The sequence below is a fragment of the Macaca mulatta genome, chromosome 10 (assembly GCF_049350105.2).
Source record: "Macaca mulatta isolate MMU2019108-1 chromosome 10, T2T-MMU8v2.0, whole genome shotgun sequence".
NCBI classification, from domain to species: Eukaryota; Metazoa; Chordata; class Mammalia; order Primates; family Cercopithecidae; genus Macaca; species Macaca mulatta.
In genome coordinates, this window is record NC_133415.1 from 32,111,838 (window position 1) to 32,125,767 (window position 13,930).

Below are 13,930 nucleotides of genomic sequence, written 5' to 3' on the forward strand. Positions count from 1 at the left end.
AGATGTATGCCTCTGCTTTCTTCTAAGATATTTACAGTTTTAGCTTGTAAATTTAGGTTTTTGACCCATTTGGGGTTAATTTTTTTCAAAGTTTTTTAGAGACAGAGTCTCACTCTGTCACCCAGGCTGCAGCATGTTGGTACAATCACAGCTTACTGTAATCTCAAACTCCTGGGCTCAAGTGACCCTCCAGCCTCAGCCTGTCGATTAAGCAGGACTACAGGCACGTGCCACCATCCCTGGCTGGTGTTTTTTATTTTAAGTTTTGTATAGGGTGTTAAGTTGGGGCTCAACCTCAGTATTTTGTATGTAGTTACCAGTTGTCCTAGCAACTACTGTGGTTTATGTATTTAAAAATTTTATTTTTGTTCGGGCGTGGTGGCTCACACTTGTAATTCCACCGCTTTGAGGGGCCGAGGCGGGCGAATCACGAGGTCAGGAGTTCAAGATCATCCTGGCCAACATGGTTAAACCACGTCTCTACTAAAAATACAAAAAATTAGCCGGGTGTAGTGGCAGGTGCCTAATCCCAGCTACTCGGGGGGCTGAGGCAGGAGAATCACTTGAACCCAGGAGGTGGAGGTTGCAGTGAGCCGAGATTGTGCCACTGCACTCCAGCCTGTGCAACAGAGCAATACCTTGACTCAAACAAAACAAAACAAAGCAAAACAAAAAGCAAGCTGAAGGTAGGAAAGTATCTTCATTAATCAGAGGCATGTTGGCATCTTTGTTCTCTCTTGGTCTCCTGGGGAACACAGTTGGGCCTATCTTTTTGCCCCTTGATTCTAGCTGTTTTGTTGTTCACTTAGACCCTCCTCTCTGATGAAGTCCAAGGTGGCTTCCCAGTTCTGATGCTCCCTCAGCCTCCCTAGTCCCTGAGTTTCACCTTAGCTCCTCAGTCAGGGTTCAGCTCTGTACTAGTCATTTCTAAACTACAAACCAGAGACATGTACTACTCTTCTTTTCTTTTTCTTTTTTTTGAGATGGAGTCTCACTCTGTTGCCCAGGCTGGAGTGCAGTGGCATGCTCTCGGCTCACTGCAAGCTTCACCTCCTGGGTTCAAGCAATTCTCCTGCCTCAATCTCTTGAGTAGCTGTGATTACAGGCGCACCACCACCACGCCTGGCTAATTTTTGTATTTTTAGTAGAGATGGGATTTCACCATATTGGCCAGGATAGTCTCGATCTCCTGACCTCCTGATCCACCCGCCTCGGCGTCCCAAAGTGCTGGAATTACAGGTATGAGCCACTGCATCCCAGCCAACATGTACTACTTTTCCATAGTACTATGTGAAGTGGAAAATAGGTGATAGGAGTTTAATTTTTAACAGGCAAAGTAAGCAAATGCCCAGAAATACATCCAGTTCCAGTAAATATATGTCCGCACTGCCCCTGTAGTGCTGATACAGAGGTGCCAGGACCCTGATTGTCTTCTCATTCAATGGGTGCCAAATCTTCTTGAACTTTCCTTCAGGAGGCTGGCTGGAATGTTTGGAGATGCCATTATCACTATCACCTACCACCCCTAGGCATAGCTATTTTTGTATCCCTCAGTCTTCCTTAGACAGAGAGTAGTCCCACCCATAAAAATTAAAGTGTTAAGGAATTAAAGTGGGTGTTTGGGTGTCTTTTGCTTGACAGATGGGAGTCAGTAAGAGATGTGGCTAAGAGTGTGGGCTCTGACATTAGCCAAATGACATCCTGAGCAAAACAATTAGCATCTGCATGCCTTAGTTTCCTTGCCTGTAAACAGGAAAGAGTGGCACTGTAACCGAGTAAGGATCAAATGAGTTCACACGCATGAAGCATGCAGAACAGGGCCTTCTAGGCAGACATCACTGTAGAATGCACAAATGGGGCCTGGCTGTGAGACCTGGAGCCAGGCAATGACAGGATAAGGAGGGCTTTAACTTGGGGTGCTGACACTCACACTGAAGGTATGAGCTCACTCCAGACAATTTGGTGAATTCCTTTAGACAAGTACACACAAGGCTTTCCTTGCTCTGGGGTATACGCTAGATAGCCTGAGGTGCCCATTAGTGCCTGGTTTTCTTTGGGATGGGCACCTCTGGACTCGGAAGCCTGCCAGGACTGCAATGGAGAGTAATCCTCCTCCTCCATGAGCCACAACCTCTCAGACCCTCTTGGGGTCTGGAAGCACAGAGAAACTACTTCTCCCTATCCTATTCCCTGCTCAGGGGTCCCACCTTTTACATTCCTTCACAGCTGTTCCAACAGGGTCTCAGGCAGCAAGGGCAGGTAACAAGTGTGCCTGGGCTGCCATCTGACCTGGAGAGTCCTATCACAGTCCACCTGCTGAGATGGTCCTCACAATACTAGCTGGCATTGCCTCCATGAGGAGCTTCAGCAGTAAGTAAAAAGATGGCCACCAGACAATATCCAAGTAAGATGTCTGTCCCTGTAAAAACGATGTAGGAAATTTCCAATAGTTCTTACACATATTTGTCTTCCAATTAATCAGAGCTTCTTCCTGGAGTTTGGGATTTAGAAATGGCTTGATAAAAGGAAATGGACTAAAATCATTATGGCACAGTGTGCAGGCTACAGTTAATTCAGGGGCCAACGCAGAGAGAGCTGTCATAGGAAGGGGCAGTTGTTCCGCTGGACGCCTCTTTTGGGAGGGAAGGATTAATCCTAAGGTGCTGGGCATGTCTCTGTGGTAGCTAGTCTCCACGGTGCTCCCAAAATAATTAATGGCCTGCCTATAGGCTGCCATTCTCATCAAAAGGTAGAGGTAATTTACCCTCCCCTGAACCTGCACTGGCCTTGGGACTTACTGTTTCCAAGTGATGTTCTAGGAGTTGTGAGGACTGGCAGCTTCCACTTCTTCCTTCTCTTGCAAGCCAGCTGCCATGCTAAAAGGAAGTCCAGCTATGCTACTAAAGATACCACGTGGGGGCCATGTAAGGAAAACTGATGTGCAGCCTGATGAAGCCTTTATTGCCCTGTCAGCATGGCTGGGCTGCGGATGGAAAGCAGTCACATGAAAACTCACAAGTGAGGCCGGGTGCGGTGGCTCACACCTGTAATCCCAGCACTTTGGGAGGTCGAGAGGGGTGGATCACCTGAGGTCAGGAGTTCGAGACCATCCTGGCCAACATGGTGAAACCCCGTCTCTACTAAAAATGTAGAAATTAGCTGGGCGTGGCAGTGTGTGCCTGTAATCCCAGCTACTCGAGAGGCTGAGGCAGAATAGCTCAAACCCGGGAGGTGGAGGTTGCAGTGAGCCGGGATCGTGTCACTGCACTCCAGCCTGGCGACAGAGCACTTATAAATCTGAGATAGCCCTTACAAAAATTCATTTAATTATAAGAAAATACAAACTGGCCAGGCACGGTGGCTCACGCCTATAATTCCAGCACTTTGGGAAGCAGAGGTAGGTGGATTGCCTGAGGTCAGGAGTTCAAGACCAGCCTGACCAACATGGTGAAACCCATCTCTACTAAAAATACAAAAATTAGCTGGACGTGGTGGCAGAAGAATCACTTGAACGCGGGAGGCGGAGGTTGCAGTGAGCTGAGATTGTGCCACTGAACTCCAGCCTGGGCGACAGAGTGAGACTCCATCTCAAAAAAAAAAAAAAAAAAAAGAAAAAAGAAAAGAAAAGAAAAAAGAGAAAAAAGAAAAAGAATATACAAACTAACAAAAACAATTAAAAATTGTCAATTTTTTTTTAAGATGGAGTTTCACTCTTGTTGCCTAGGCTGGAGTGCACTGGCGCGATCTTGGCTCACACCAACCTCCGCCTCCCGGGTTCAAGCAATTCTCCCGCCTCAGGCTCCTGAGTAGTTGGGATTACAGGCATGTGCCACCATGCCCGGCTAATTTTGTAGTTTTAGTAGAGACAGGGGTTTCTCCATGTTGGCCTGGCCGGTCTTGAACTCTCGACCTCAGGTGATCTGCCTACCTAGGCCTCCCAAAGTGCTGGAATTACAGGCATGAGCCACCGTGCCTGGCCAAAAATTGTTAATTTAAAAAAAACAATAAAAAGAGTCAGCCGGGCGTTGTGGCTCAAGCCTATAATCCCAACACTTTGGGAGGCCGAGGGGGGTGGATTACCTGAGGTCAGGAGTTTGAGACCAGCCTGGCCAACATGGTGAAACCTTGTCTCTACTAAAAATACATAAATTAGCCGGGCATGGTGGCACACGCCTGTAATCCCAGCTATTCAGGAGCTGAGACAGGAGAATTGCTTCAGCCCAGGAGACGGCGGCTGCAGTGAGCCAAGATCGTGCCATGGCACTCCAGCCTGGCCAACAGAGCGAGACTGTCTCAAAAAAAATAAAAATAAAAGTAAAAAAATAAATAAAAATCCCCCCATATATTTGCAAATTATATATCTAATAACAGACTTATATCCAAATGCATAAAGAACTATTACAACCCAACAATAAAAAGACTAACAACCCAGTTTAAAAATGAACAGAGGATCTGAATAGACATTACTCCAAAGAAAATATACAAATGGCCAAAAAGCACATGAAAAAGATGCTCAGCATCATCAGTCACTAGGCAAATGCAAATCAAAACAATGAGACACCACTTCACACCCATTACACAATGGCTACAATTAAAACAGACAACGAGTACTGGAGAGGATGAGGAGAAACTGAAACCTCATTTAAGTTGCTGGTGAGAATTTAAAATAGTGCAGTTGCTTTGGGAAATCTGGTATTTCCTCAAAAGGTCAAATACAGGGGTACGATATGACCCAGCAACTCTACCCCTAGGTATATACCCAAGAGAAATGAAAACACAGCCCACACAAAAATTTATACATGAACTATTGTTCTGCTTATTCATAATAACCAAAAAGTAGAAACTATGTAAATGTCCACCAACTAATGAATAGCTATAAAATATGTGATATGGCCATCCAGAAAAGGAATATTTGACAATAAAAAGGAACAAAGTTGACTAGGCGCGGTGCGGTGGCTCACGCCTGTAATCCCAGCACTTTTGGAGGTCAAGGCAGGTGGATCACCTGAGGTCAGGAGTTCGAAACCAGCCTGGTTAACATAGCCCTAGACCATGGCAAAACCCCATCTCTACTAAAAACACAAAAACTAGCCAGGCATGGTGGTAGCACACACCTGTAATCTCAGCTACTAAGGAGGCTGAGGCAGAAGAACTGCTTGAACCCAGTGGGTGGAGGTTGCAGTGAGCCAAGATTGTGCCACTGCACTCCAGCCTGGGTGACAGAGCGAGATTCCACCTAAAAAAAAAAAAAAAAGAGGAGGCCAGGCACGGTGGCTCATGCCTGTAATCCCAGCACTTTGGGAGGCCGAGGCAGGCAGATCATGAGGTCAGGAGATCGAGACCATCCTGGCTAACAAGGTGAAACCCTGTCTCTATTAAAAATACAAAAAATTAGCCGGGCGTGGTGGCGGGCCCCTGTAGTCCCAGCTACTCGGAAGGCTGAGGCAGGAGAATGGTGTGAACCCGGGAAGCGGAGCTTGCAGTGAGCGGAGATTGCACCACTGCACTCCAGCCTGCGGGACAGAGCAAGACTCTGTCTCACAAAAAAAAAAAAAAAAAAAAAAAAGAGGAATAAAGTATATAGCAAACATGGTTCATGGACCTTGAACCTTGAAAATATTATGCTAAGTGAAATAAGCCATCTGCAAAATGAAAACATATATTGTACAAGGACGGGTGTAGTGGCTCACACCTGTAATCCCTGCACTTTGGAAGGCTGAGGCAGGCGGATCACCCGAGGTCAGGAGTTTGACCAGCCTGGCCAACATGATGAAACCCGGTCTCTACTAAAAATACAAAAAATTAGTCGGGCGTGGTGGTGGGCGCCTGTAATACCAGCTACTTGGGAGTCTGAGGCGGAGGAATCGCTTGAACCTGGTAGGCAGAGGTTGCAGTAAGCTGAGATTGTGCCACTGCACTCCAACCTGGGCAACAAGAGGAAAACTCTGTCTCAAAAAAACAAAAAACAAAAAATATATATATTGTACAATTGTATATTGTATATGGAAAATTCCAAATAGGCAAATCTATAGCAGTAGAAAGTATAAGTGGTAGCTGAGGGTTGAAGGAAAAGGGAATGTGACTGCTATCAGGTATAAAGTTTCTTTAAAAAATGTTGAAGGCTGAGCATGGTGGCTCATACTTGTAATCCCAGCACTTAGGGAGGCCAAGGCAGGAGGATAGCTTGAGATCAGGAGTTCAAGACCAGCCTGGTCAACATAGTGGGACCCCGTCTCCACAAAAACATAAAAAACTTAGCCGGGTGTGGTGGCACACGCCTGTAGTCCCAGCTACTCAGAAGACTAAAAAAGGAGAATCACTTAAGCCCGGGATGTTGAGGCTGCAGTGGGCTGAGATCACGCCACTACACTCCAGCCTGGGTACAGAGTGAGACCCTGTCTCAAAAAAAAAAAAATTCTAAAATTAGGCCAGGCTTGGTGGCTCGCACCTGTGACCCCAGCACTTTGGGAGGCCTAGGCAAGAGGATGGCATATGGCCAGTAGTTTGAAACCACCCTGAGCAACATAGTGAAGCTAGCTGCATCTCTTTTTATTTATTAATGAATGTTTCAAAATTAGATTTTGGTGATGGCCGCACAACTCTGTGAATATCCTAAAGACCACTGAAATGTAAACTTTAAAGCGTGAATCGTATAAAGCTCTTAAAGAAAAAGAAAAGGCTTATCAAACAGATCCCTAGTACAGAGCCCACTCTACCCCACCTCAGTCCCTGTGCTCTTGCAGCTCTGCCTTGCACACACACGTGCACACAAGTGCATATGTGTCTTGTTCATTTCTAATAAAATGGTTCTGTCCCAGGGACAGATGAAAGGAGGTGGTCACATAAAGCCCTCAATGTGGTGCCCCACCCAGGGAGAGAGCCCACATGTAGTGGAAATCCTTCTTCTCCACTCCACCTGTGACGAGTTCTAGATAAGCATCACCTTCTTCACTCTAGCAAAAGGGGACAGGAATGATTCTGGGCGCATGCCTCAGGGCCCTGTAGGGCTTAGGTAAGGACCCCTAGGAGGGGCTGAGGACAAACCAGGTTCTTGCTCATGGCACTGATTCCTTCCACAGGAGCAGCTAGGGGCCTGAGCAAGCTTCCAGTAGGATTCACGGGGGCTGACAACAGATGGAAGGTGCCGGCAGTGAGGTCTGGGGCTAGAGGCTGGGCCTGCATCCCAAATGCCCTCCTTGTACCATGGACACACAGGAGGACCCAGACTGCTGCAGGCAAAGCCAACGGTGCCTGTGATCAATCAGTGAGTAACCACCCCACCCCTACACCCTAGGACACCCAACAGAGAGGTTCCAGAGTCTGTCACACTCTCCTCTCCAAGGCTCTCTGCCAGAGGGGCTCCACTCACTAGGGCCTTACCCGGGTCTTGGCCTTCAGGAACACATGGCTCTCCATATCCTTGCTGGATTTACTGTGTGCCACGCCAGCTTTCCTCATGGCATCCTCACTGAAACACAAAAGGAAAAGAGATGTTTGCACACACCAGTGAGTTCACCACTGTGGGGCCCTGGTCAACAGGCCCTGCACAAGCAGCTGCCCCTGGTGACAAGGTGCTATCAGACCCAGCACACCAGCCTGGCTGAGGTCCAGGAGACGAATATAGGAAGGGGCACTCAATAGAGAGCAATGACAGGCCACTGAGTGAGGGAGAGAGCGAGCAGGGTGATCAGAAAAAAGGGACAGGAAAGGTGGTCGCCATGAAGCAAAGAGAGATCCCTGGCATGAGGGGGCAGGAGGCTAGCCCCTAGGGATGGCTCACAACCAGTTCAGGATCAAGGACTACTGGGTGGCCAGCTGGCCTCTATTTCCTGCTCTCTGAGTGGCCTGCGTTCCCCACGAACTCTGCCAGATGGTGTAGCACCCTGGTTCCAGATTTGATTCCTCCTATAAAATGAAGGGGACACATGAAGTCATCTCTCAATTCCTCCCAAGGCAAGGGTCTGTCCCCATGTGGGACAATGCAAGTCCTATATGTGGGATCAAAGAGACAAGCTTCTAGCTTAACTTCTAGCTAGCGACAAGAGGAGAAAGACCACATAAATGTGAAAAGTATCTTTAAAAACCGATTTACCAACAATTTTGTACCAAGATAGAATCCTGTGAAGGGTTTTTCATCACACTGCTGCTCCACGGGGATAAAAAGTCATGTACGTCAGTTAAGCTGGACCCCCCTTGAATGCAGCACATGCTGTCCCACCCCACCCCCCACCTCCCACACTCACACACGGAAAGACAAAAACAAGTGTGCATCTGTTAGAAAGGCCTGGACTGTGGCTACCAGGGGCGGGCGGCTCTGGTCTGCTCATGGCCTGCCTTCTTCCTAGTGGGATGGGTCTCTTCCTTGCCTGGCCTCCCACCCTGGGTTTGCTGATAAAGAAACAAGTGGCCAGGTGCAGTGCCTCACGACTGTAATCCCAACACTTTGGGAGGCCAAGGCAGGTGGATCGTCTGAGGTCAAGAGTTCAAGACCAGCCTGACCAACATGGTGAAACCCCATCTCTATTAAAAACACAAAATTAGGCCGGGTGCGGTGGCTCAAGCCTGTAATCCCAGCACTTTGGGAGGCCGAGACGGGCGGATCACAAGGTCAGGAGATCGAGACCATCCTGGCTAACACGGTGAAACCCCGTCTCTACTAAAAAATACAAAAAAACCTAGCCGGGCGAGGTGGCGGGCGTCTGTAGTCCCAGCTACTCGGGAGGCTGAGGCAGGAGAATGGCGTGAACCCGGGAGGCGGAGCTTCCAGTGAGCTGAGATCCGGCCACTGCACTCCAGTCTGGGTGACAAAGCGAGACTCTGTCTCAACAAAAAAAAAAAAATTAAAAAAAAAAAACAAAAAAAAAACCCCACAAAATTAGCCGGGTGTAGTGGTGCATGCCTGTAATCCCAGCTACGAAGGAGGCCGAGGCAGGAGAATTGCTTGAACCCAGGAGGTGGAGGTTGCAGTGAGCCGAGATCGCGCCGTTGCACTCCAGCCTGGGTGACAGAGTGAGAAAAAAAAAGAAAAAAAGAAACAGGCTGGGTGCGGTGGCTCTCGCCTGTAATCCCAGCACTTTGGGAGGCCAAGGCGGGTGGATCATAAGGTCAGGAGATTGCGACCATCCTGGCTAACATGGTGAAACCCCGTCTCTACTAAAAATACAAAAAATTAGCTGGGCATGGTGGCAGGTGCCTGTAGTCCCAGCTACTTGGGAGGCTGAGGCAGGAGAATGGCGTGAACCCGGGAGGCAGGGCTTGCAGTGAGCGGAGATCGCACCACTGCACTCCAGCCTAGGAGACAGTGCGAGACTCCGTCTCAAAAAAAAAAAAAAAAAAAAAAAGAAGCAAGCATGTCAGGGCTCTGGGGCCTTCCCTCTGAGTGAATTGAATAGGCCCAGTCCAGCCCATGCTAGAAAGCATTCTGACCACTCCAAACAGCAACCAGCTAACCTCAGGAAACTGAAGGAATGTACACACGGGGCTGCAGCAATACGACTGTGATTCTTAAAGACATCACAGAAAGAAGGTTTAATGCTCAGAGGTGCACGCATCTGTCTTAACGTAAAAAGAAAAACAAAATGACATTGACCTATCACCCTGCTAGATTCAAAAAGCGTTCTTGGGCTGGGTACAGTGGCTCAGGTCTGTAATCCCAGCACTTTCGGAGGCCAAGGCAGGTGGATCACCTGAGGTCAGGAGTTTGAGACCAGTCTAACATTACGAAACCCTGTTTCTACTAAAAATACAAAAATTAGTCCGGCATGGTGGCGGGCACCTGTGGTCCCAGCTACTCGGGAGGCTGAGGCAGGAGAATTGCTTGAACCCAGGAGGCAGAGGTTGCAGTGAGCTAAGACGGCACCACTGAACTCTAGCCTGGGCAACAGAATGAGACTCCTGCACTCCTGGAGTTCCTACCTCCCTGTCTGCTTCCTGAAGCCTGAATTGAGGCGAGGAGGCAGCAAGGGGTTCCTGCTCACAAGGCATCCAGGGGTGGAACAGAGAAGTAAGGGGAAAGGTCACCAGAGTCACAAAAGATGAGAGAGTTAACAATTCAGGAGGATAATGACAACCAGCTCACGCACGGTGCTGGGTCAGAGTTCTGGGAAAGCGAGGCATGGGTGGGCTGGGAGGACCCTGTGCGCATGCTCTCAGGTTGGCGCGGGGCTGGCTCTCCACACCCAGAGGCTGAGATGACAGCTGCTAGGCCCCAAGAGGTCAGTGAACATTTCTGATAGAAGTGGCTGCATAGGCCTGTTTCCTGAAGGTTGTCTCACCTGTGCCCCTCAAGGCAGGTATGCCCTTCAAGAGCATACCTGTTCTTCCCACCTTCCTTTTTTCTTTTTCTTCTTTTGTTTTTTGAGACAAGGTCTCGCTCTGTCACAGGTTCAGCGCAGTGGTGCAAACACAGCTCACTGCAGCTTCAAACTCCTGGGCTCAAGTATCCTTCCACCAAAGCCTCCCAGATAGCTGGGACTACAGGCATGTGCCACTATGCCAGGCTAATTTTTTTTTTTACTTTTTTTGTAGAGACAAGGTCTTCCTTTGTTGCTCAGGCTGGTCTCAAACTCCTGGCCTTAAGTGATCCTCCACCTTGGCCTCCCAAAGCACTGGAACCAATAGGGAGACCCAGGGGAGAGCAGTAGAAACAGCAGGGGAGCACTTGCAGGCCAAGCGGGACAGCCTGGAGGCTGGTTCTGTGAGGAGTGGGGAGGCTGTCGGTGGTGGATGTGACTAGGAGTCAGAGATAGAGAAGGTGCAGAAGAGTCTGGGAAGTGACAACCAGTTACACGGATGGGCCCTGTGCCCACCAATAGCGATCAGAGAGCAAAGCCAGGCTTGATACAAAAGCAGTCCTTCTGAGCTGCTACTGGCCATTTTTGAGAGTGTCGGCAGACTGGCAGGCCCCAGACAGACACTGTCTTGGTGCAGCAGAGACACCTGGCACAGTCAGAGAGACAGGATCTAGAAACACAGCTTAGTGCAATACCTTTGAGGTGATGGGATGACCAGGTTGAAGAAATGTGCTTGGTGAGCCGAAGGCAAGGTGGCACCATACACTAGGGGATGTGCTGGCGGATGAGCCCGTCCTGTCCTGGGTAACGTCACAGATGACGTGGACACCGTGAGCACCAACTGTCAGCTACTCAGAGCCTGAGGAGCATGGACCAAGCTGGAGGCCGGAAACAGGCAAGTCTTGACAGGCCAACACCAGGAAACTGAGTTGGGATAAATGTCCACTTCTGCATGAGCTTCAGGGGATCAGAGTGGGGCCGAGGAGCAAGGTGCTCCTCCAGCAAGGCCAGGGCTCCGAACAGCAGCACTGTGCAATGTCACTCCCACATCTCCTCCACAGCATCCACCCATGGAGGCCCAGCAGGTTTGGTGGCCAGTTAGACCCTATGCGGTTTGCAGTTCTGTCAACCGTATTTTTAAAAACGTCTTTGCTCCTGTTTCTAGTTTGAAGATCATGTGCCACAAAAGAGATAAAGTGAAAAAGAACGCAGGAACTCTGCAGCTAATCCCCCACACTTCCTCGCTGATGCCTGCCCTTTCCTCTCCAGCTGGCCTGGCGCTTTTCAGAGGCATCCCCTGCCTGGGCATTGACTCCATGAGGGCACCCATTTCACACTCATGCTGAGGTCAAGTCCCCTTCCTTCCTCCCTTAGACCTAACACGCCTGCTGTGGGAGGCTGCAGGCAGGACCCAGGCCCACCTTCAGAACAGGACTGGCTGCTCCCAAAGCCCCCTTCTGATCTCCCTAAGCTGGGCTCTGCCGCCATCCCCAGCATGCCTTCCTGAGCAGCCAGACCCGAATGGGTCTCTGTCTCCTGAAAACAAAACCCTTCAAGCCACTGTCACGAAATGAAAGGAAACTATCACACAAGGAGACAGCCCCAAACATGGAGCAAGGAGCACAGCCTCAGACAAAGAAGAGAGAACCAACCTGTCACGGTGAGCTCTGCCCCGACACAAGCAAGCCCGGAAGACGAGGGCCCGTCCAGACAGATGAGGGCAGGGAGCAGACTGGTGTCAGCTCACAAGGGAAGACCCTCGATGACTGTCCTGCCACAGTCCTGTCCAACATAAGCAACAGGTTCGAAAACAGTACAGGCCTATGAGGCGGCCGCCGAAGAACCCAAGGCTGCCTGGGTGGTGTTCACACTAGCTGACGAAGGGGGCAGGGAGCCACTCCCTGTTTGCAACCAGCCAGACCTCTGAACACAAGGGTTGTTACCTGCTCAGAGCACACAGTCCCTTGCTGTGAACTGGGCTCCCATGCTCTGCCTTGGGCCATGGTCTAGCTGGTTGCCATAGCTATGTCTGTGCACTCAGTCAGGGTTCAACTGGTATCTAGCTTAGACAGAAGCCTCCCAGGGGACCGATTCATCATTACAGGCCCTTGGAGCTCCCCCACCAGGGGGTCTGAGGATGTCCTACCGTCCAGAACTGTCCCCAGAACATGGTGTGTCTCAATGGCACTGCCTGACCCTGCCTGAGCTCTTGGTGTCTTCATCTCCCAGCACCAAGTGCCCATCCCAGAAACTTGGGAACCCCCTTCACTTTCTGACTGCCGCCTTTAATTCTCCAAAGTTCCAATCTTTGCCCCAACTCCCACTGCACCTGTGGCAATTCCTCCCAAAGGGCCTCTGTCTCCCGTTCCCATTCCTATCCCCACGGCCTCAACAGCTCCCCAGGTCACATGACTGCCAGTGAGCAACTGCCACTGAGTGTGGGAAGCAACCTGAGCCCCTGCTTGCCTTGAGCCTCGCTCCTCACCAGCAGGGCAGGCAGCCTGTCCAGAAGGCCACCGAGGAACCTACTCCTGCACCTGCCCCACATACTCTCCCCAGGGCCCCGGGGACGATGACCTACTGTCTGGCACATTAACTGACTATCCCACCCTGCTCCCACCCAGGCACCCCTGCTGTCAGCTGCACAGAAACCCTGTAGCCACCTCACCCATGTCTGTGGCACTTCCTGGAGGAATCTCTGGTTCCCGTGTGCCAGTCCCACTATACCAAGAACACTCTGAGAGCAGAGACAACGGCGTCCACTTCTGTGTGCAGCAGGCAGTCATCACTGCCAGGCAAAATAACTGGCTCTTTTTAACACAAGGAGTGGTACTGTCATGCATTTTGATGGGACACGACGTGCAGAACGGAGAATCAGCGTGGCAGCCATGGGGGAAACCAGGCCTCAAACAAGCACGTCCTGGCAGTGGAGGACAGGGTGCCTGGGGGAAGGCGTGTGCTGGGGCAGGCAGCTGGGCCTGGCAGGAAGCAGACAGAGGAGGGGCCTGGGCTCAAATTCCAACCTAGCCACTCAGCAGCTCTCCGTCTTGGGAGAGGCACTCCCTCCCCCAAAGCGTGGCCTCTTCATAAAGGAGGGCTCTGAGAGGCTGTGGCCAGGATGAAGGTGCACAGAGAGGACCAGGCAGTGAGGACAGGCCCAGTGTTGGCTGGGTCTACAGGGCTTCTGCCCAGCATGGGCCTGTTGTTCCTCACCTCCTTCCTATTCCAAATTGGGAAACTCTGTCAACAAGAGCCCAGTCCCAGTCCTTGTAATCTGAATGAGACTAAGAAAAAGCAAAAAACTGGCAAACTGAGCATCCTAGGGAAGAAGCACAGGGCATCAAGCTCAAAGCCTGCTAAGGCCAGTGAGGCCTGAGGTAAGCTGCCCCAGTCTGCCCTCAACCCATCTGGGAGCGCCTCCCTGTCCTTCCTTTGCACAGACAGTGGGGACAGTGCCGACCTCACAGGTGGCCCTGAGGATGACAGTAGTTAATATTATAAGGCACTGGACATACAGGAAGTGCTAGGTATGCATTAAAGAAATAAGTCAGGCAACAACCTGCCCAAATGTGCAACAGGACAGCATCCTAAAACACCTCCGCCATGTGTTGAGGTTATTGTCGCCCCCTCCCTAGCAG

At 50.3% G+C, this 13,930-nt stretch overlaps 1 protein-coding gene across 49 annotated transcripts in view; it reads right to left on the reverse strand.

Moving 5' to 3' along the window:
• MED15 (mediator complex subunit 15) overlaps positions 1–13,930 on the reverse strand; it is an 86,114-nt gene that overhangs the window by 48,272 nt on the left and 23,912 nt on the right. For 39 of the 49 annotated variants that reach the window (XM_077950625.1, XM_077950622.1, XM_077950621.1 and 36 more), the window contains one exon: positions 7,381–7,468. In XM_077950625.1, coding sequence (XP_077806751.1) covers positions 7,381–7,458 — 78 coding nt within the window. In that variant the 5' untranslated portion in view covers positions 7,459–7,468. Of the gene's footprint in view, positions 1–7,380; positions 7,469–10,987; positions 11,454–11,944; positions 12,075–13,930 lie in introns of all 49 variants that reach the window. The other 10 variants (XM_077950627.1, XM_077950634.1, XM_077950666.1 and 7 more) reach the window with 3 other exon arrangements.